Source organism: Hemicordylus capensis, chromosome 13 (genome assembly GCF_027244095.1).
Source record: "Hemicordylus capensis ecotype Gifberg chromosome 13, rHemCap1.1.pri, whole genome shotgun sequence".
Classification (NCBI taxonomy): Eukaryota; Metazoa; Chordata; class Lepidosauria; order Squamata; family Cordylidae; genus Hemicordylus; species Hemicordylus capensis.
Genome location: NC_069669.1, coordinates 7,136,600 through 7,159,993, shown reverse-complemented (window position 1 = coordinate 7,159,993; position 23,394 = coordinate 7,136,600). Strand labels below are relative to the sequence as shown.

The 23,394-nt window shown below is 43.8% G+C and overlaps 1 protein-coding gene across 6 annotated transcripts in view; it reads left to right on the top strand.

The window, feature by feature from the left end:
• The window catches only part of MRTFB (myocardin related transcription factor B), a 107,862-nt gene that overhangs the window by 63,205 nt on the left and 21,263 nt on the right, over positions 1-23,394 (top strand). For all 6 annotated transcript variants that reach the window (XM_053276106.1, XM_053276107.1, XM_053276108.1 and 3 more), the window contains 6 exons: positions 14,726-14,791; positions 15,721-15,776; positions 17,558-17,633; positions 18,590-18,751; positions 20,015-20,193; positions 22,338-22,481. In XM_053276106.1, the coding sequence (XP_053132081.1) occupies positions 14,726-14,791; positions 15,721-15,776; positions 17,558-17,633; positions 18,590-18,751; positions 20,015-20,193; positions 22,338-22,481 (683 nt within the window). The remainder of the gene's footprint in view (positions 1-14,725; positions 14,792-15,720; positions 15,777-17,557; positions 17,634-18,589; positions 18,752-20,014; positions 20,194-22,337; positions 22,482-23,394) is intronic.

Here is a 23,394-nt window from a genome sequence, read left to right as displayed (position 1 = left end):
GAGCATGCAGCAAGATCCCTTCAACTGCAGTGCCTGGGTGTGGACCATCCTTCCCGAAGAGATGCTCATATCCACCCCATTGCTGGCCTTTTGGCGATGGGCCAGAATTCTGCTTTTTAGGAATGCTTTTGGGTGAAGGAATTATTTTTGGCTGCTACACTTGTGTTTGTTCGTTTTGTTTATGATGTTTGTTTTATTGGTTATGTGAGGTTTCTAAAATCATCTTGTAAGCCATCTTGAACATTCTACTGGAATGGCAGGATATTGTTGTAAACCGCCCAGAGACATGAGTTTTGGGCGGCATAGAAGTGTGTTAAATAATAATCATAATACATATTTTAATAAATATACTCACAGGGCTATGCTGAAGTAATTGGGATTCTCTTTGGGATCTCTGGAGTTGCTTATGTGCCACCATCCTAGAGTTGTATGCTTCGAGTTAAGGTAGTCACCTTAATGTCCACATTATGTAAGCAGCAAATAATGTATGGCCGGGGTGCGGTGGGCATGCAACATTCTTGCATATGATGGTGTATTTACACATTAGGCACGGTGCACTCACATTTTACCTTGGTCTTTCAGCTGGAAAGATATTCAGCTGGTACAGCTTGCTAACTCGCTTGCTAGAGATGTACTTGATGAATTTCGTCTTGGTGCTTCCCAGAATGCCACCTACTGTAGTAAATGTCCAAGCAGGAATTCAGCAGGTACAACAGCTTCACGTGTTCCTCTTCCGGTGAACTTTCCTTCCCCTCTATTCAAGCTGATGGCAATGCAAGAATTTTCCTGGCCCCCAGCCTGAATGGGAGACCAGAGAAGGATCACCCTGTTGCATCTCTTCCTGACTTTTTGCCCTGAATTTCACCGCATTTCCTTGCCTGCCAGTGCAGAACAAGGAGATGAACATTACCACAGCACATCCCCTCCCATAAAAGAGCCAAAGTTTGGGCCTTTTTCATTTAGAAAGAAGGCAAGTAAAGGGGGACATGGTGGAGGTGTATACAATTATGCACAGTGTGAGTAAAGAGGACAGAGATAAGTTTTTCTCTCTCTTTCATAAATGCTGAGAGATCCTTGACTGTCAAAAGGAAGTAATTCGTTACACCACATGTTGTTAAACTATGGGACTGGCTGCTGGCGGATGTGGTAATAGTCACCAATCTAGACTACTTTAAAAGGGGATTAGACGAATTCATGGAAGATAGGGCTATTGGCGACTATACCCTGGATCGCTATATACTTCAACCAGGATGAGAAGTGGCATGGCCCTGAACGCCAGGGACTTTTACACACAGCAGGCTTTACTGCGCGTTTACTGGGAGGCTTTATTGCGAACTCAAAGTTGTCCCCAAAACCCAACACAAATAGTGGATATTTTTTACCCCGAATATAAATCGGGCTACACTCGAACACACTGAAAAACCTGAATTGTGTGTGAAGTGCTCCCCGATAGCTCGCAGGGACTTCCGGGTAAATCTGGCCGATATGTGAACTCACCCCCTTGTTTCTGGAGGAGATGCGAGTTAAAGGGCTTTAAAAGCCCCATGTGAAAAACTTCCAGGTGCTAGGGAGCTTCAAGGGGAGGGGCAGTTGCCTTCTCTTCCCAACTTGTGAGCTTCCTGAATGTGCCTGGTTGGCCACTGCATGGGGCGGGATGCTTTGTCTTGATCCAGCAGGACTTTTCTTGGGTTCTTATGTTCAGGACACTTTTGTGGTGGACTTGAAAATGTGTGTGAACTATGCTTCCTCCTAGTCCTTATTTGGCGTAGCTCTAGCTGGCATAGCTAGCTGCCACTTCCCCACTCACTCAACATTCCCTTCCATGCTTCCACTTTCCGTACAAGATGTCACTTCAGTTTGCTTTGTTCTTCTGTGTAATCAAAAGACAGGCCAGGACTGTTTCCAGTGCCACTGAGATGGCTATGGAATCTCCTCTGCTTGCAAACTTGCTGTATGGTTTTTTTCCAAGTTGGAAAGAAGTTTGCCTTAAAAACTTGGGAGGAATCCAAGACTTGATTCTACTCTTTCTGTAATTCATCCAATTGCTAATACCACTTTTGGCTGAGATGCAAGCAGTGTCACCCTGGGCAGCTTTCCAGAGCTGAAAGGACCACTGGAATCGAGTGCAAGTTATCTGAGGATTGCAGCTGGATGCTGCGAGCTCTGTCTCATGGCATTGATGGTACGTTCTCTTCACTTAGTTTTGGGGTGCTGTCGATAATGTCAGAATGCATCTGGCAGAAATCCATCTGTAGGAACTGATTATGGATGGCTTGTGAGTCTGATGAGTTTCTGCCTGGGCACAACTGTAGGGAAACGCTGTACACGAGATAGAAATTCATCAGCAAGTGATTTGGGAAGCTGCTCCTGTTGAATGGTTTCTGACGTCACACATCTCTTCTGTTCCTGAAGAGAGCTGGTGGATTTGAGTGCACACAGTCCAGGGTGGCTCACTAGACTCGGTCCCTGCTACTTACCATAATATTCCTAGTTGTAACTCCAGAATCCCCTGACAAATTCAAATGTTGCTGAAGCCATGTAGAATCTAGAACATGAAGCATCAGTTTGGCCAGCAATCCTAGCACCATGAGAACGTCAATTCAAAATGAGGATGGTTCACCAGTTCTGTTGAGGACACTACTCTCATTCCAGCCCATGTATTTAGTTCATTTATCTATTGCCAGTTGTCAGATCATAAAGTGACTTACAATGGGATGCTCACATGTGTACAAGGGATGATGGAAGGACATGATTATTTCTGTCCAAACACAAGAGTTGTGACAACGTTTGCTGACACCAGTGTTCCCTGTAACCAGTGTCCCAGATGTTGTTGACTACAACTCCCAGCATCCCCAGCTGCAGTGGCCTTTGACAGGGGATGATGGGAGTTGTAGTCAGCAACATCTAACAGACCCTGATGCAGGAAGTGCTTGCTGGCACATTGGGTTGATGTGAAATTTCAGTCTCTGTGTCGGGCCGATTAAGCCTTTTGCTTCCTGTAGGCGGCCAAGGATTTGTTGCTTCTACCACCGCAGTGAGGATAGGGGTGGTGAAGGGAAAGTCCCTCCCCTTATTTAAAGGGGAGGGACGGTGGCAGCAATGGCTGCACAGCGGGGGGAAAGTTCCCCCTTTTACCTTTAAAGCAAGGCCGCTGCGGGGGCAGTGAGGGAGAGCTCCTTCCAGCTCCCAAATGACTGCACGCCTCCGTCTGTAGTCCGTTATGGGCCTTTCTCTGTGCAGAGAGGGAAGGAGGGAGGAGGGGAGATGGAAGGAGCTCTCCCTCGCCGCCGCACAGCTTTGCAATAGCTCACTGCAGTCCTTGTGCCAAAGCCTTAGTCAGGGCTATATTGATTGCCAGCTCTGGTTTTTGCTCAGTGGCATCATAACTTCACATATAATGATGATGAAGATGTCCGTGGAAAGAAGCTCGTACACTTTTAAAGAACTAAACAGCCGGGGTTGCTTTAAGAGAAAAGAGAACCGATGTTCTGCTACCTTTTGTTTCTTATTGCTTTGAGATGTATACACATGCCAGTGAATCTCGCACTGTAAACCACAATGTTTATAATATCCACCTGCTGCAAACTGCAGCTGGACATCTAGATGACACGTTTCATAATACAGTACCTCCTTCAGAAGCTGAGCAGAACATGCTACAAGACGAATTGGAATATCAAACGATACACTTTCTTTTCTTGTATAAGACTTTGCTATAATGAGAGCTGTTCCATCCAGATAAATAAGGCTGTTTTTAGAAGCCGCCCCCCTCCCATGACCCTTTGCATTGCTTGTCGTCATTGGGTCAGGTCTTGTTCCCTCTAACCTGGTTACCTTAAGGAAAACCGCCAAATATTGGGAGCAGGACTTTTAGTGCAGTCACCTGGAGCTTTGGGATGCCCTTCCTAGCCAGCCCAGAAGCTATGGATGGTAATTTTGTGGAGAGGTCGCATAGTGTTGTGCTTATAAGCTATGTGCTTTGGTCCCCACCTCAGCCATAGACTCCCTGAACTCTCTCAGCCGCAACTCCATATATCCATTATTATCTGCATTAGATCTTTTAATACCTTAAAGGATCGCTGTATGGCGGAGCTTCCCAACAAAGTGGGAACCTCTAGTGCCCCTAAGGGTTCTTGAAGGGCTAGTGTCCCTAGGGGGACTTGAAGGGCTCTCGGGGGGGTACTTGGAGGCCTCCTGTTTCCCCAGACTTCAGCCGCGCTATTTGTTCCCCATCTAAGGATCACCAGAAGAGGGAGGAGGGTGAAGCGCCTCCTCCTCTGTTCCTGATTGGCTAGCTAGGTGCTGAAGCTCAGCATACCCGTCTCCTCAGCCTGATTGACAGGCTTTCAGAAAATTAGCCCTGAGTATTCCCATTGAAGTTAGTAGGACTTGTCCCATTAATTTCAGTAGGAGTATTTATGAGTAACTTAGTCTGGATGTAAGCCATGACTGGGGTAGCTTGTCTCAAAACTGTAATATTTAAATTTGTGCATGTGCGCTCTCTCGCTCTCTCTCACACACACTCACACTCTGGGGGGTACCTGAGCCAAGAAATTTCAGACCAACAAAAGGAAGTACTTTTTCACATGACGTATAATCAACTTGTGGAATTCTCTGGCACAAGATGTGGTGACAGCCAACAACCTGGATGGCTTTAAGAGGGGTTTGGATGACTTCATGGAGGAGAGGTCTATCAATGGCTACTAGTCTGAGGGCTATAAGCCACTTCCAGCCTCAGAGGCAGGATGCCTCTGAATACCAGTTGCAGGGGAGTAACAACTGGAGAGAGGGCATGCCCCTTTCAACTCCTACCTGTAGGCTCCCAGTGGCATCTGGCAGGCCACTGTGGGAAACAAGATGCTAGATGGGCCTTGGGCCTGATCCAGCAGGGCTGTTCTTATGTTCCTATGAGCTATGGGGTACTTTTCTTTATAAAAGATTGGGAACTCCTGTATGGATTACTAATATACATGAAGTGCTTAGAGTTCTCAGGAAAAACACTTTAGAGCAGTGGTGCCCCTGGACTTCGGCTTGAAGTCCAGGGCCTCCACACCACCTGGGGGGTGCCCAAATCCTCTTTAGACTGTCCCACATGGTGTGGTTACTGCTGTCCTGCACTATGCCAGGCGGCCGAATGTGATTATGACCTATGCCGGGTGCTTTAGCAACAGAGGGGGCAGCGGGGAAAGAAAAATGTGGGATTGGAATATGTTAAGTTGTGTGTTGGAATGTTTCTGCTAGTGCATATTTGCATAAATATATCCCAAGTGTTAAAAATATGTTGTGTGGGGGAGGGGATGATGCTTAACTTGCAGTGGAAGGGGGGGGTGGCCTCCAGCATGGGGGCCCCCTCCAAAGGCCTTTAGGTCCAGGCTCCAAAAAAACCCCAAACAGTGCACCTTTGTTCTAGAGATACCAAGTAATATTATCTTTAAGTCTAACAGCTTTCATAAATATGGGTCACCTTAATATATTTAATAATTCCTTTTTATTTTCATCTGCTCTACCATTCAAATCCGATTAAAACCTGAATTAAAATGTGTTGCTTCTCCAGAGTGTATTGCGCAGCTTAAAGATGAACAAGCGGTTTTTCTTAAGATTTGCTGTTATGCATTCAAGCACCATATACTCTGATGTGGTGGGTTGGATTTGACTTGATGTCCTGAATTTGGCATGCTGCTGTAGAGAATCCGTCTATAAATATGGCTCTTTCCTGTTTTGCTAAAGCCAAATGAATTATTAACAAGGGGAGTCACTTCTGTCACGCAAATACTTCGCTAATGAAAATGCACTGAATAGAGTCTTTTGACTGAAGCTAATGAGCCTGGAAATTCTTTCTGGAATTTGAACAGTTTCATACTGACATGCCTCAAACAGACTGATTGTAGTGATTGATGCACAAATGAACAGAATACTTTTGATGGAAAATTACCTTGAAACTGACTATATTTCTTATACCCTGATTTTAATTTATTTTCCCCTCCGGCAATAAACTGCACTGAAATAAATTGAACTTATTTCTAAGAATGCTTCACATTGTAGCTTTAAGGGTGGGGCTGTAGCTCAGTGGTAGAGCGTCCCAGTGGTAGAGCGTTTGGCATGCAGAAGGTCCCAGCTTCAATCCCTGGCAGCGTCTCCAGGTAGGGCTTGGAGAGACTGGAACCTTGGAAAGCTGCTGCCAATTAGGGTACTACGGATATTTATAAACCACTCTTCAACCACTGTCAAAATCCAAGATACTCTAGACGATATTCTCTACTTGCAAGAACTTCTAGTACGGGAAGATGAAGTTAGATCAGCACTCTGATCATTACCAAGTTGGAAGGCTACAGGAATTGATGGAATAGCTACAGAAGAATTAGTCAAGGCTCTAACCAAACTTATGCCAGCAAATTTGGTGAATGACACAGTGGCCAACAGATTGGAAGAAGAGTCTACATACCCATACCAAAGAAAGGAGACCTAACAGATTGCGCTAACCATCACACAATATCCTTAATTTCACATGCTAGCAAAATAATGCTCAGGATCATCCAACGCAGATTAGAGCCCTACGTGGAAAGGGAACTACTGTATGTCCAAGCTGGTTTCAGAAAAGCCTGAGCAACAAGAGACATTATTGCTGATGCAAGCTGGATAATTGAGAAAGCCAAAAAATACTAAAAAGAAGCCAATATATGCTTTATTGACTACAAAAAAGCCTTTGATTGCATTGACCATGTCAAGTTGTGGAATATCCTTAGGAAAATATATACTGAGAGAAGCTGGATTGGAAGAAGATGAGTGTGGCTTTAAAATTGGAGGAAGAAACATCAATAACTTGTGCTACGCTGATGACACCACACTTATAGCTGAGGATGTGGATGATCTGCAGGCAATAGTAGTGAAAGTCAAGGAGCACAGTGAAAAATGGGAACTATGACTAAATGTAAAGAAGACTAAACTAATGACAACGGGTACAGCAACCAACTTCAGAATTGATAATGAAGACATTGAAATGGTGGATAGCTTGGTGGACACATTATCTGAAAACCCAGCTCCCTTGTGAAGTCCATAATACTGGAAAGAGTTGAAGGCAAGAGAAGAAGAGGATGACCAGCAGCAAAGTGGATGGGCTTGATTATGACAGCAATGAATGCACCTCTGAGAGACCTTCAAGGCCAAGTTGAAGACAGAGCATCCTGGAGAGAATCTATCTATGTGGTCGCTAAGAGTCGACACCAACTTGACGGCACTTAATCAGTCAATGAATCCTGTCCCCAAAATGCTCACATTCCAAAAAGAAACTAAGGCAGTTATCTAACAGCCACTGGAGGGATGCTGTGCTGGGAATGGATAAGGCCAGTTGCTCTCCCCCTGCAACTGGATCACCACTTAAAATGGTTTCTCTTTGCTCAGTTAGCAGGGTAGGCCATACTGGCTAGATGGACCAATGGTGTTTCCTATGTTTCTAAGCTGCAAGCTGTGCATGCTTATCTGGAAATAAAGCCTGTCAAACTCCATGAGGGCTTTTGAGTTGAAAGATGGGGTGGAAGTGCCAGTTATTTATGTTTGTTTTGTTTCAAAACACTTATCCTGTCTTTCTTGATAGAGCAAATCTTAGGATGACTTGCAGTAATTTAAAAAACGCTCAAAATATACAAAAATCCAAGCAACAACCAACACAAGAGCAAAGTGCAACTCAGACCCTGACCCTGCCTCCCGCCAAGCAGCCATGGCCTACTATAGCATCCGGCCCCTTCAAAGGCGCAACAAAAAAATCCATGGTTTAATTTGCCACTTAAGGAGTCCAGGGTGAGGCCATCCAGAGTTCCCATAGGACATTTTCGGCATTGCCAAGCAAATGAAATCTAAATCCACCAGGGTGCTGTCTTTGGCTCGAGATGATCTTAATTTTATGGTCGCTATATGCATAAAGTTCAAATTTGCGTTAGCATGGGTATATATACATTATCCTGGTGAACACTTTATTAGATTTTAATAGAACTGTGCAACAGAGCATTTTGCTTTGTGATGGAGTTTGTGTTTAAGAATATGAGATTATGAATCTCATTATATTAGATTATATTATTAGAGTTCTTACAGAAATGGGCAGGGGGAGAGAAGAAATAGTTACTTGACAATATGTGTCCCCCCTGCCAGCCCCTGCCTTTGAGCATATTTGCATTACCATTTCTTTCACTCTACATGGAGAATTGTCATTATTAAATTGTTTGGGGCATAAATCCCACACTGGAGCCTGCACAAGGCTTGTATTCCATTTCTGGCAATGGGAAACATTTTGCTAATCCCCATAACTAATAGAATTTCTGCTTGTCTCATATACTTTGCATTTTTGGCAGCAGCTGTTTTGACAACACTCGTCCTTCCAATAGACTTGAGGCATCAGATGTGTGTGTATTTTTCTGAATCCATACTGTAGGAGGTGTTGTGGTAGCGAGCATGAATTGTCCCCTTTGCTAAACAGGGTCAACCTTGGTTTGCATTTGGATGGGAGACTCTGTGTGAGCACCATAAGTTAGTCCCCTTAGGGGATGGGGCATGGCTCAGTGGAAGAGCATCTGCTTTGCATGCAGTTCACTCCCTGGCATCATCCTTGGAGAAGATGCTGCCTGTCTGTGTAGACAATACTGAGCTAGATGGACCAATGGTCTGACTCGGTAGAAAGCAGCTTTCTGTGTTCCTATATGTGCTTCTGTTTGCTCTGAATGGCTTTGCAGATTTTCGCCCACTGATCATAGTGACCTCAGATGAGACGCCTGCCTGAAACCGTGGAGAGCTGCTGCCAGTCAGTGTAGATGACACTGAGCTTGATGGAGCAGTGATCTGACTCAGTATGGGGCAGCTTCCTGCATTTCTGTTAATTGTAAAACAAGCACCAGTATTTCTGGCTTGTTCATTGTACTAAGCAGGTAGATTTCACAACCACATACCAGATACAAAAGTTTGGCACTGCAGTCCACTTGAATTGCTTATTGTATTCCTAATTGCAACAATTTGGTTTTGAAAGATCTTTCTGAAAGGTGAATTGCTCATTACTTAAAATCATTTGTTTCCATTGGCAAGCTTCAACAGTTGTCCTCCACATCAAAGGGTGACTGTTCAAACACTGAGCCTGTGCCTTAAGTGAAGTATAATATATTATTTCAAATAAAAATTACTGTACTAATGATAATAAAGGCACAAATAAAAGCTTGTCAAAGTGGTAAGAAGAGGTCTTGTCCTGGATTCCAGTGATACCTTTTAGCCTCTGTGTCAGATATAATCAGGAAGTCTTTCCTGTGTGATCCACACACACACACCCACACACACCGCCGCTTTCTCTGTGACTTTATGTTCATCCCAGAGCAAGAACGGGACACTCTCTTTTAGAATGTTCTGAGATGGTATCTGAAGTATTCTTCACCGACTGGCCAAAAGCCAGTTTTGCTCCTCATCTTCTGAGACCTGCAGGGAGGGCTGAAAAACCAGTCGATTTACACCCCAGAGCTGCAATAGCATGGAGTAGTGAGTGAGTGGCCACACATCAGCTCCCGGCCCAGACTTGTTGTAAGAAAGGAGCTGGGGTGGCTCTTCCGTGAGGCGAGGCGAGGCAGTCGCCTCTGGTGGCAGCAAGATTTCTTTTTAAAAGTGGGGCCAGGAAGGGCAGGCAGGTGGGCAGCAGGTGCACCTACCTCCGGTGCGAAGAGGTCTTGAGCTACCACGGGAGTGGCGGGGGGGGAGAGAGATTTCCACATTTGGCTTAAATCAGCAAAAAATGTCTTTGCCAACAATATGTTAGGAGAGGAGAGGAGAGCTGGTCGTGCCGTAGTGAGTATGAATTGTCCCCTTGGGTAAGCAGGGTCCGCCCTGGTTGTCTAGGAATGGGAGACTTGATGTGTGAGCACTGTAAGATATTCCGCTTAGGGGATGGTGCCACCCTGGGAAGAGCAGAAGGTCCCAAGTTTGCTCCCTGGCAGCATCTCCAAGACAGGGCTGAGAGAGACTCCTGCCTGCAACCTTGGAAAAGCTGCTGCCGGTCTGGGTAGATAATACTGAACTAGATGGACCAAGGATCAGACTCGGTAGAAGGCAGCTTCCTATATTCCTGTATGTGCCTCCATTTGTTCCGAATGGCTTTGCAGACTTTTGCCCACAGATCCTAGTGACCTCAGATGAAAAGTTAGGAGGGAATGACTTGGTGCTACTTGAGTATTTCTCAGCCTGATGCTGCAATACTAGCCCTTGATATATGAGGTGGACCAACCTGCCCTGAATCCAGCCTGAATTTTAGAAGGAGGTGATGCCTAATGGCAAGTCTGGCAATGACTTTTGTTCTTGTGCAAAAAACCAAAAAAAGTAGAACAGGAACTTAATTCCTAAAATTAGTTGGCATTTAATATACAGCCATAAGTTATTATAGGAAAAAATCAGGAGAATGCAATATAGTTTATTATTGTATATATTTTCTAGCTTAAAATATTCTTCAAAACACATTTTTGGGAGAGGATGTATATACAGTTAGGTTAATTGTTTGCTTAAATTGAGTTTACTTTTCTCCAGTATCAAATCTCAAGCGATAAACTCTAGGATGTAATTTTTTTAAAAAACTGATTTAAAAACAGCAACAGTCTGCAGACCATATTTATTTTAAGCTTCAGGGCTAAGTGTTCTAACTTGGCAGTTGTACCAAAATCAGTACAGTTATTGGTAAACTTGGTTTGGATCAGGCTGCTAATAAATACTTGAAATTCATGGGGCTTTACCAATTTGCTTGTCGTCCTTAAAAGAGTTATATATCCCCTTTCAATTAAAATGATCCCTAAGGCTACTCACAACTAAAAGTAGGAATAAAAGTATCCCAGTGGCAAAGTACACTTCTCTCTCTTCTGCAGTCCCAGAATAACAATCGGTCTCCCAAAAATTGCAAGCCTCCTTACACAATAAATGCTTGTAGTGATCAGGTCCTTTATGGCTATACACCACACAACTTCAATCAAACGGGCCTTCATTGCTGCCCCGAAGTTTTGGAATGCACTCCCTGCTGAAATAAGAACCTCCCTATCTCTGACAACTTTTAAAAAAATCCTTAAAGACACATCTGTTCACCCAGGCTTTTAATTAAAGACTGCTTTAACAGTTTTAACATTGCTTTAAAATACTGTTTTAAAATTTTAATTTGTTATAATGTGTTTATGGTTTCTGCTGTCATTTCTTTTTAACTAATGTTTTAATTTTTCTGTTGTCATTTATTTTGTTTTGTTGTAAACTGCCCAGAGAAATAAATTTGGGGCAGTATAAATAAATAAATAAACAAACAGTTAAATAAAATAAATAAATAAACTGCCCAAGGACTTTTTTGTATGGGGCGGAATATAAATGTACTAAATAAATGAAAATAGATAAACATCCCTTTCAATTATTGAGTGGAGGAGAGCTGGTCTTATGGTAGCAAGCATGAATGGTCCTCTTTGCTAAGCAAGCTCAACCTTGGTTTACATTTGGATGGGAGACTACATGTGAGCACTGTAAGATATATTCTCCTCAATGGAAGAGCAGAAAGTCCCAGGTTCAATCCCTGGCAGCATCTGCAGGAAGTTTTTCACACGGGGCTTTTAAAGCCTTTTAACTCGTATCTCTTCCAGAATGGAATGGGTCCGTTCACATATCGGGCAGATTTACACCAAAGTCCCTGCAAGTTATCAGGGAGCAGTTCACACACAATTCGGGTTTTTCACTGTGCGTTACAGTGTAGCCTGATTTTTAGCCAGGGTTTGTTTTGTTTTGTTTTGTTTTTTTTAATCTGCTATTTGCGTTGGGTTTTTTTTGGACAACTTTGAGTTTGCTGTAAAGCCTGCTGTGTGTAAAAGTCCCAGGTAGGGCTGGGAGAAACTCCTGCCTGTAACCTTGGAGAGGCGCTACCAGTCAGTGTAGACAGCACTGAGCTAAGATGGACCAATGGTCTGACTCTGTATAAGGCAGCTTCCTATGTGTGTCACAGGAGGGGTGTAGCTACAATTGTACAATGAGGGTGAAAATGTCCCGGGGCCCCTGAGGGAGAGCTGAACAACAGCTTCCTCTTCACTCTCTCCCCCCCCCCCCCGGCCTCTGCAAAGAAGATGGCATGGAGGTGGGTGGGCATGGGCCCATTTCCCCCTTTTGTCTTAGGACCCACTCCAGTCTTGCTTTGCCGCTGTGTCACAGCAATATCCCTCACAAATAGTAAAGGTCTTGATAGTCATAGGCAGTGTTCCCTCTAACAGGGATCCCCCGATGTTGTTGACTACAACTCCCAGAATCCCCAAGCAAAAGCCATTGCACCTGGGGATGCTGGGAGTTGTAGTCAACAACATCTGGGAATCCCTGTTAGAAAGAACAGTGGTCATAGGTAAATCGTTAATAGCTGGCTGTGATTTGTAACTGAGTGCAATTTGGAAAGAAAGCAAGATTGCTCTTTCCTTGAGAAGATGTGAGCTAGGATCTTCCATCTTATATATTATTTTTCTATGTAAACGCTTTAGAAACCTTTGTTGAAAAGCAGTATATAAATAGTAGTGGTAGGTATCAAAGCAGTGACACAGTGTCTGACCCTCAGGGGTTAAACTCAGAGCAGGAGACACACACAACTTTGTCATGCGTGGTCTTGTGTATGTGGGGCACAAGCAGCCGCATGCAAGTGATGTTCGCGTAGGAACCTTGTAATAAGTTACTTCATCCTGGCCTTGCAGATGAGGAAGACGAGAACGGAAGAAATCAGTGAAGCTGTCAGTCAGTTTAGAGAAGGAATAGGCATAATCAAATGTTGTAATTGAACCTGGATAGCTAGAAAGCTAGCAAGAAATCATAATCCTGTTGAAGCTTCTCTGAACGTAAATATGCATTTTAAAGCTCTGGAGATGGTTCCTTTCATGATAGCACCTTTCACACTCATTGTGCTGGCAGTATTGTTCTCTCCATATTAACGATGGAGAGCTGAAAGAAGAGAGTCTTCCTTCAAGGAGAAGAGCTGGCCTAGTGGTAGCAAGCATGAATTGTCCCTTTGCTAAGCAGGGTCCACCCTGATTGGCCTTTGGATGGAGACTACATGTGTGAGCACTGTGAAATATTCCATTTAGGGGATAGGTCTGCTCTGGGAAGAGCATCTGCATGCTTGATGCAGAAGGTTACACATTGTTCCCTCCTTGGCTGAGAGAGACTCCTGCCTGCAACCACCGCCAGTCTGTGTGGACAATACTGAGCTAGATGGACCAAGGGTCTGACTCAGTACAAGGCATATAACATTATGTTCCTAAAGTGAGTGACAGGCATCTACAGATCCGCTTGCCAGCAGCATGTCCCCCCCAGCACCACACAGAGCTCCTCTCCTCAGAGGCTCCTTTTCCACTGCCATTTCTAAGAAACAGCAGGGATCCTCTCTGAGCAGGAGGAGAGGGCTCCCCCTGTTTCTTACCATCTCCATATCCCAGTGCAAATGTCAGAAGACACGCTTCTCTCCTAAGCCCTCTGCTTGTGTCCCAGAAAAGGATCGAGGAAGGAGAGGAGGGTGACAGCAAAACGATGTCTGGTTAGTGAGTTAAGCCCAAGTTTGTGGGTCCCTGGCAAAAGAACTGGGGGCTTCCCAGCTCACGCTCTTCGCCACTGCACGACCCCAGCTCTGATGGAGGTTTTTCATTCAGGGTTGGAAGAAAGCCTCATATGACGCAAGCATCTCCGGGGGAATGTATGGAAGAAACAGACATTTTCGAAGACAAATTTCATATACCGCAGATCATTAGCCTGACGTCTTGGCAGGATTCTACTGTCCTCAAATGAAATAGACTGATATGTTTATATAACGGCAGTATAGGAGTCCAAGGTACAATTGTCAGGCTGCTTAGCACTGAAAGGAAGAATATTTTGTTCATTTTGTCTGGAATGTCTGAGGATAAAGTGTAGAGAGTGTAATTAAAGTGGCCTTGCTCACACCTCTTGGGAAAGAGATCATAAATTCATCTATGGAAAGACTGTTGACGTGGCAATTTAAAATGCAGGGGGTGTGTGTGTCCGTGTGTCCTCTGCTTCCCAGAGGGCTCCTGCCAGTTTGTGTCCATAGGTGTCTTTATTTTATCTCTTGCTGGCCATTTAAACACCTGCCAGGTAGCTATTTTTCATCTATAGTAATAACCACTCTGCAGGAATAGGTGTTAATACCACTGAGGGAGAAATATCAGTGGTAACTGGATCTCATTTGTTGTGTCTGACTATTTTATTTGTGAACACCTTTGGGTCATGGTTCTTTTCAGTGCTTCATAGTAATTATAACTCCTTCTTAGAAAGAGTAAATACTATTTAAAGCATAAGCCCAAAGTGCTATCATTTTGATTGCTGTTAAAAGTGCCTGTATATAGGAGGCCAGATGCTAATTGAAACAGTTGTACATCCCATCTCACAAAAAGGCTCAAGAAATTATATTTTAAAGATTCCCCATCACAGCCATGGCAGTTACCACCATAGCCTAGTTTAATATAGCATTGTAAAATCTACATCTCTTCATTACAGAATTTAAAATACTGGTAAGGAAGTTACATGTACATAAGTCCCATTGAAAGCGATAGGTGCTACCTAAGCATTTCACTGTAGGATTTCAGTCCGATTAACAAAATAAACATTATGTACACTAGTGTTTTCTGGATTGCACCCAGTGTATTTTCCTGTCTGTAAGATTGTGTTCTTGCTTGTCAAATAATGATTTCCTTTTTTCTATTGCCAGTACTTCAGCTGAGGCTACAGCAAAGGCGGACAAGAGAACAGCTGGTGGACCAGGGAATCATGCCACGTAAGACTAATTTTATTTTCTGCAGCTTGTAAGATGTTGAATTCTCTGCTTTCTTGCTCAAGATGAAAGGAAGTCACCAATAACATCAACATTTAATCATATTTACTAGGAATGAACTTGGATGATCAAGTGCCGAGTTTGGAAGCAAAATGAGGCCACCCAAAAATAAAGTCATGATTTCGACATACATGGGAGACTCCTTGTGTATGAAGACTTGTATACACTTGTAAATTAAAAAGAAACATATCTTTTAAATGCCCCCCCCCCAAAAAAAGGGCCCTTTGACCTTCCAAGGCCTGTTGAGCTTGCAGGATCTTATGGAATGTTAAAGGTATAGAGAAAAGAAAATACTAGGGATATGCACTGAAACGCTTCAGTGCCATCCCAAGGGTGGCGAGGAGTTCCCTTAAGAGGAGGGGGGCAGGTCCTATCTGCCTGTCCTCCAAGCCCATGCCGCCCTGTGAGTGACAGGATGCTTCCCCGGCATCCTTCGTGCGGCGTCAGAATGTAAATGGTACCGGCGCATGCGCCGGTGCCATTCACATGCCGACGCCGCATGAAGGATGCTGGAGAAGCATCCCTTCGCCGCAGTATGGCATTCTGAAGGGGAAAGCAGCACAAGCTACCACTTGCACAGCAGTATTTCCGGTTGAACAGCACTGCTGGGTGGCGGGGGCTTGGAGAACGGGCGGGCGGGCCTCTTCTTAAGGGAACCCCGCGCTGAAGCGTTTTGGCGCCTCTCCGAAGAGGTGCCGAAATGCTGCAGGCTCATCCCTAGAAAATACTAGAGTAATCTCAGTGTCTTGAGAGAGAGAACTCCTGTCTTTGCTTCCACCTTTTGCAGGGGGTAGGGAGGAGACATCCATCTTTACTACCAGATTGTGAGCATATTCTAATGTTTTCGTGTCACTTTTTCTTCCCCGTTCTAGCTTTGAAAAGCCCAGCTGCATTCCATGAGCAGATCAAGAGCTTGGAAAGAGCCCGGGTAAGAGGTCCAGCTTAAACATGTTTCTTCATTCTGCACGACTCATTGCATTTCAAAAGGGTGACACATGCAAGACTCGTAAGGCAACAGCAAACTAATACAGGGGTTCTCAGATTTCCGTTCCAGGCGGTGTTGGACTTCAACTCCCATCATCCTGTGCCACAATGGCCAAAGGGAATGATTGGAATTGTAGTCCAACTCCACCTGGAAGCCATATTTGAGAATCCCTGCTGTAACAAATTGTAATATGTGGCATTAGTTTGGGGGGCTAAAATAGGATCATTTAATTCTAAACTATCTAAAATAGTTTAGAATTAGTACAGTTACTATTGCAAGCCAGCCAAACCTACCAGGTCCTCCGGTCACTGCTCCCTTCCCCAAACCAATAGATCAGATACACATTTCTGGTCTGTTTCAGACAAGTGGTTTGGAAAATGTTTATTCTGAGAATGTTCTTTTTTTACACACATTGCTTTGAATTCACTGCCATGCATTTAGTTCCTAGAACTTCCTGTCTGTATGTGATTCTCTAAATAACTGTGAGTGAAAACATAAAATAAAAATGAACCTGGGGTTAAATCGCATCTTGCCTCATTTTGTTTCTACTTTCTGTGTCACGTATTTTTCTTTAAGGTTCCACTCTCACAGAACAATTTATATTTTACCCGTTTGCATTCTTAGAGGAATAGGTTTGGAATGTGTCCTCTGTAAAGAGAAAAAAATTATGAGACGCATTTTGTTCTGTCAAACTCTGACGGGGAGAAGCCTGCAATTTATGCCTTGCTTGTGCGAGTTGCCAGGAACCTGATGTCCTCTAATATTCTTTAAGTGATTTAATAAACATAAGACATCAGCTTGCAAAACGCTCTCCCTTGTATGTTGTATTGCAACTGCACTGGCTACCAGTTTGCTTCCAGGCTCAATTCACAGTGCCAGTTTGCACCTTTTAAAAAGTCGCATCTCAGAGACTGCCTCTCCTTCCAATGTCCCCCGTGTCTCCTTCAGTCATCTCGTCAGGCCTGTGCTCTGACTCCATCTCCGCAAGAGGCCAGAATAGTCAGAACTATAAGCAAGGTCGTCACAGCGGGGACAGCAAGATTCTCTGCAGCAGCCTGTAAACTGAGATGGGAGCAACTTAGTTGTAACTGAGATTTTTGCATAAGCTGACGTGGTGTTATTAAGTTTTACTGTTTTGATTTTATTTTTATGCTGATTTATATTTTGGTATGTATGTTGACTGGTCATTGACCGTAATAAATTATTACTGGCTTACTATAAGCAGGGTCTTTAAATTGGTTGTTCTGGGGCCTTGGAATGATCTTCTCTCCAAGACTTGTGACGCTTCCTCTGGTGTGGTTTTTTTGTCTGCTTGGTTGGTTGGTTTTTTGTGTTTTGTTTTGTTTTTTGGAAGGGCTGTAAAATCCTCCTCTTCCTGCTAGCTTTTGGCACAGCTGGTTAGTCTTGTCTGATCTTGCACTGTATCTCAGCTGTATTTTGTGTTTTCAGGTTTTATTTTATTTCTTATTTGTATATGTCAGCTGCCTTGAGTGTGGGATAGGCAGATAATAAATGATTCTTTTAATAATAATTTTACCATTTTCTCTCTGAGTAAAGAATTTAAATAACGTGTATTGCTGCCTGCCATACAAGATTGTAACCGAGGCAGTGGTACATATTCTGGAACCCATTTCCCATTTAGTACAAATACCGAAAGCATTTGTGTGAACTGGAAATCTCTTGCTCAGTGGCCAGTAACAGTGTGTGTCTGCATTTTCCCCCAGACTGAAAACTTCCTGAAGCACAAGATACGCAGTAGACCTGATCGGTCAGAGTTAGTCAGAATGCATATTCTCGAAGGTGAGGTCATTGATCTTCTGTTTCTGGTTAAGAGATTTAGAACTATAGAACTGTGGAACCTGGATCTCCTCAAACAAAGATGGTGGATCTCCCTTGAAAAAAATGTATAATGAATATGTGTTGTTGCACTCCCCCTGTCCTGATTACATGGAGGTTTATTTTCCTCCACAGGAAAAAGACTGCTGACTTCTTTTGACTCTCACATAAAATGCACAAAGGCCCTAATTCACCAAAATACTACAATGGGTCACATCCAGAGCAAATTGTGCATGAGCAGAGCACTTCCATTAAGACTTTGTTTGGGCAGAGGGTGTGTGTGTGATTTTCTCTTATTCCCACCCCACCCCAATTCCCCTCTGCAGCCCCCTCTGCCTGTTGATATGTCCCTGAGGACTGTGGAACCCTCAGGGACATACTTTCAGTGGATATAGTGGGCTGCAGGGGAATTGGTAAGGATTTCTCCTCCCTGCTTGCATGATTGGAAGTGTCCTGCCTCACACATGTTTGATTCTGCATGGTATCCAACATGTATCTAACTTTCAAAACTTATGGATGTAGCAACCACAGTATGAAGACAAACTCAGCACTTAGCCCGGTTTTGCTCGCTCATGAGAATAGCCTCACAGTATTTTTCTGTATACCCAAACACTCTATTCACTACAGTGGGGTAGTCAGTCTTGCCTCTCCAGCTGTTGCTGAACTACAACTCCCATCATCCCCAGCCACAACAGATTGTAGTTCAGCAGCAGCTGGTGAGCCAAGGTTGACTGCCCCTGCATCACAACATGCTAATGGACACAACAGCCCATTAAAATATGTGATTTAGACTTTCACGAGTGTTGAGTTGTGACCATACCACAAAGTTCAAAACCTTCAAATGCTAGAAAAACTGAACTCAAAAAAGATAAAGTTCTTTTTATGCATGTTTCTTTCAAACATATGCTCTGTTTTTCCAGAGACATTCGCAGAACCCTCTCTGCAGGCAACTCAGATGAAACTAAAGAGAGCCCGGCTAGCAGATGATCTGAATGAGAAGATTGCTCAAAGGCCTGGTCCTATGGAACTTGTGGAAAAAAACATCCTTCCAGTAGACTCCAGTGTTAAAGAAGCAATTATAGGCAAGTAGAAACATTGTGTGTTTGACCTGTTGTAGCCAGAAAGTTCAGGAAATGAGAAGCCTAACCTTAAAAGGATTTTCCAGGCAGTTTGTTGTGGGGATAAATGTGAATTTGTCAAATCTTAGTATAGTGCCTATGCCATCATTTGTGATCAGTGGCACCATTTTGTGATGGTTTAATAATACTCTGACATGTTATTGAGCCACTTTATTTATTTATTTTCTTCCTCTGCACACCCCAGGGAGAGATTTTGTTTCTACTATTAAGACAGGGCTTTCTTTTAATTGGGTACTGGCTTCTTGTTTATTATTGCCCTTTCCATTTTATCCAGCTTGACATTTTGCTTATTGAAAAAAGCATGTTTTGGTTTATTGAAGAATTATACAGAATGTGTGCTGTGCACCAGCTGTAATTGGGAATTAAGCCAAATAACCTTGAACAAAAGGCCAAAGTAGATGTGATGGGGCCATCATATGTGTCTGTTCCATTCACATAAAAACTTGGGGGAGCAGGGGCGACTTGAATAGCCAGAAGGGATGCACAGGAGAGGGGTGTCGAACCCGCCCACACTTGAACCTCCCAGCTGTCTCCAGGCATTTTTCTCCCTTCTTGGCTTCAATACAGGAAGTGAGCTGGGAAGAAAAGTGCCTGTAGCAATTGGCTGGCGGGAGGAAGGGAGAGAGGAAGAGTTCGGTCCTCCTCTCCCATGTGCTGTTTTATTGTGACAGTAAGATCCCACCTCCCCCACAACATTTTATATGTGAATTGTGTGGGCACTTGAAAAAGAAACACGTCTGCCATGATCACATTTCGTTTTCATACAGAAAATGGTTATCCACAACAGAAGTCTGTTGCTTGGGAGTACCGTGGGTTCTTTGGGTGGATTCACATGACCCCCCTGGGAGTCAGTAAGGAGTCTGGGGGAGGGGACCGAAGGTTCCCGTGGTGCACGCGTTCCTGTGCAGAGTGTCATGCAGACCCACCCAATCCGGCTGGCAGCTGGCCAACCCGACTTGTTACCAACTTCAACCTGAGGTTCATAACCAAGGACTGGATTTGGCATGACAAGGTTGCCAGCAAGTCGGATTGGCCAGCTGCCAACCAGACTTGGGCAGGTTCAGATGGCACACAGCACATGAACACACACACACACACACACACACCACGGGAGACTTTTGACTGACTTCCGACGGGTCCTGGAAACCCGCCCTTTGTCTCTCTTAATAGAGCTAAAAGGAGGGTATTCTCTCTCTCTCATTTTAGCAGTGGGTCAGGAGAACTATCCGGAAGTTTTGGAGGGCTTATTTGATGAGGACAGCAGTGACGCTTTATCTCCAGATCAGCCTGCTAGTCAGGAATCCCAAGGCTCCGCAGCATCCCCTGGTGAGCCCAAAGCAAGAGAAGTACCGTCCCCAGCCACACCCACCTCCTCGACTCACCAGGTACCGTGTCGGAATCCATGTCCTGAATTAGTTGTCAAAATGTTACATTGTCCATTTTAGTCTTATTTAGAAGGCATTTATCTCCACTTGTTAAATGTTGTCATGTTAGGTTTTATATGCAGCTTGCTCTACCTACCTACCTGCCTACTTACCTACCTATCTATTTATCTATCATATTTTATACCACCTGATATGTACATCTCTAGGTGGTGTACACAATTTAAAATAATATTTAAAGGACAGCACAGATTAAAATACACAAGACACAATAAAAACCATAGTATAAAACAGTTATTAAAACAATTAAAATTACTAAAACAAATTCTGATTAACAGCCTGTGAGAACAGGAGAGTCTTGAGGGTCTTCCTGAAAACAAACAGAGAAGGAGATGCTCTTATTTCAGCAGGGAGCTGATTCCAAAGCCCCGCGGCAGCCACAGAGAAAGCCCAGTCCCGAGTCGCCACCAAATGAGCTGGTGGCAACCGTAACGGGATCTCTCCAGAAGATCGTAACAGGGTTTGATTGTTTAAAAATATTCACCATTTCAACGATATCTGTCCATTCACTCTAAGTAGATGTGCAGGCAGAGCAAGCAGGAATTGGAACCTTCTCTGAAGAGTCGGAATGTAGTCGCCAGGGTTTGGTATGCCAAGCAAAAGCAAATTCTTCCACTATTATGTTTACTCTAGTGCAGGGGTTGGCAGCCTTGGCCCTCCAGCTGTTGTTGAACTACAACTCCCATCACCCCCAGCCACAGTTGATTGTGGCTGGGGATGGTGGGAGATGTAGTTCAGCAACAGCTGGAGAGCCAAGGTTGCCTACCCCGGGTGGCTTATTTTGCACAATTTGTGCTAGTTGCTTTGAACAGGTTCCTGGTGGGGCAGAGGGAGGAAGGGGAAGAAGAGATTAAACAGTTTGACAAAAATCTGCTTCTGCCGAGTGTGGTTAGAGAGCTATTCAGAGCAATGGAGACCTTGTTCTTCCTGGGCACAGGCAATTCTCCTCCCCAGTGTTCTTTTTCTAAGATTTCCACAGACCACATCTCCACAAGATAGACATTTAAAGTGCCTTAGGGCATTCAGCCTTGGAGACTAGGAACTTGCCATTTTAATGAGGGATGATGTCTTCTGTGCCCAGTACCAAACTGTCTGTGTGTTTTTGGAAATCACTGAATATACACAGTGCTGGCAGTGGCCCAAATGCAAGCGAAGGCTTAAGCGTTCCCGTTTGCCTCCTTGCCAGTCATTCCTTGCCAGCAGCAGGGAACGGCAAACTGTTGAGATATCCAGAAGACTCAAACTGATGTCTTAATGTCCATTGATGAAAGCATTTAACATCTCTTTCAGTGCCGTTCAGTTAATCTAGGGGCTAAACACAGCTCTCTGATTTGCAGATCATGTTCCCTTTAGCCCTGTTCAATGTTCTTACATCACATAATTCAGTTCAGTTTATTACGGTCAACGACCAGCCTTCTTACATCACAAAGCAATCGAGTGTGTGTGTGTGTGTGTGTGTGTGTGTGTGTGTGTGTGTGTGTGTGTGTTAGATGCATTATCTTTAAAAGGTGATGTTGAAGAGCTCACGATTTTGACCAGGACTGAATTCTCCTCCCTCCCTCTTCAGTATGAAAACTTGGGTGGAAGAACTTAGCTTGTCATTATCCTTGTTAAAGTTAGCTGGAAATCTCTGCCCACTGTATCACAGCAGCAGCCCCACCCCCAATTTCCAAATCAAATAGAAAAATAGGTCTGCCCAAAAGAACTCGGGGAAAGAGAAATAGATCTGGGCAATTCTCCAAAGTTTGATTGGAAGAATGAGGGAGATGCTAGACTCTCAGCCACTTTTTCTGCTCAAATTCTGCCCCCTCTCCCCAGCTGCTTTTTAACCCACGAGGCAAAAGATACGGGTATGAGTAATGGGGTAGGGGGGAATTCTGAGCAAAAAACGAGGCTATGAGATAAACCATCAGGAGATGCAAAGACTCTTTCCCATCATTGCTCTTCTTGGGAGACTTGGAAGAATTTCACTGCTCTCATCCTTTTTGGGAACTTTTTACAAGACATTTGAACATTTTCTGAAGGAGAGCCAGTGCCTTTGTTCAGGTGGGAGTGTCTCACTTTTGTTTACTTTCCCTTTTAATCAGTATCCTGCATTACCACCATCGGTACCTGAATTTCTGAAGCCGTCTATCGCGGACCGAGACACTACACGCTCTACAGCTGCTATTCCTCTCACCACAAATATAGTGTCTGCAGCAAAACACTGCAGTGGGCCAAGTCTAGTAAAGGTAGGTGAGAACATGTGTTTCATGTGTTTGGTTTAGATTACTCTTCTACCTACACAGAAGCAAAATCTCAAACAAGAGAAGTAAGGGAGATACAGTAACTGGTAATGTGGATCTTGTGAAAATTGGGACTTTTTCTTAGTTTGTTACTTAAGCCATTCTTAGAGCAGTGCAAATATTGGTTGTATCTTTAATTGGCCAACATTCTCTTTTAAAGCACTGAACTTTTGCCAGAATCCAGTTTTCTAACTTTCACGGAAGGCATGCATTGAAGAAAACAAGAATGATATGAAATATGTGTTCATTTATTCATTTGCAGCTTTTGCCAGATAGTTCACTTTCAAATTATCCAAAGAATTGTATGCCTAGTGATACAACTCTTCTTCACTCGAAGAAAGAAAAATGTGAACAGAAGCTCATGTTTATCTTGGCAAATTTGTATTCTCAGTCCTGTGAGTGTTGAGATACCATGAGCAGGGGTGAACTGGAAGGAGGCCTTGCCTGCCCACTGATCCTTTCCTGCAAATGAGTGGGAAATTAACCTAACCCATGACCCATGATTTGTTCTCCTGTGGTAGTGGTAGTAGCAGCAGCAGCAGCAGCAGTGTGATACATGTAAGTGTATGGGACAGAAATGAAAAGTAGAATATTTGTTTCAGGAGGAATTAGAGACTCCTTCAAGTTTTCAAAAGGACTCCTTCAGTTTTCAAGGATAAGTACCTTTCCCCAGCAATGTTTTATGAATCCTCAAATTTATTCCAAACTTATCAGTATCCTAGGAACAGTCCTAATGTAATAGTGCAGAATAAAGACTTGACATTAGATGAAAATTCTTCCCATTGTCCATTTTGTCTGATCCGGTTGCAGAATCTGTCCTTTGGTATTTCTTAGCTTAGAATTTTAAGCATGTGCGGGG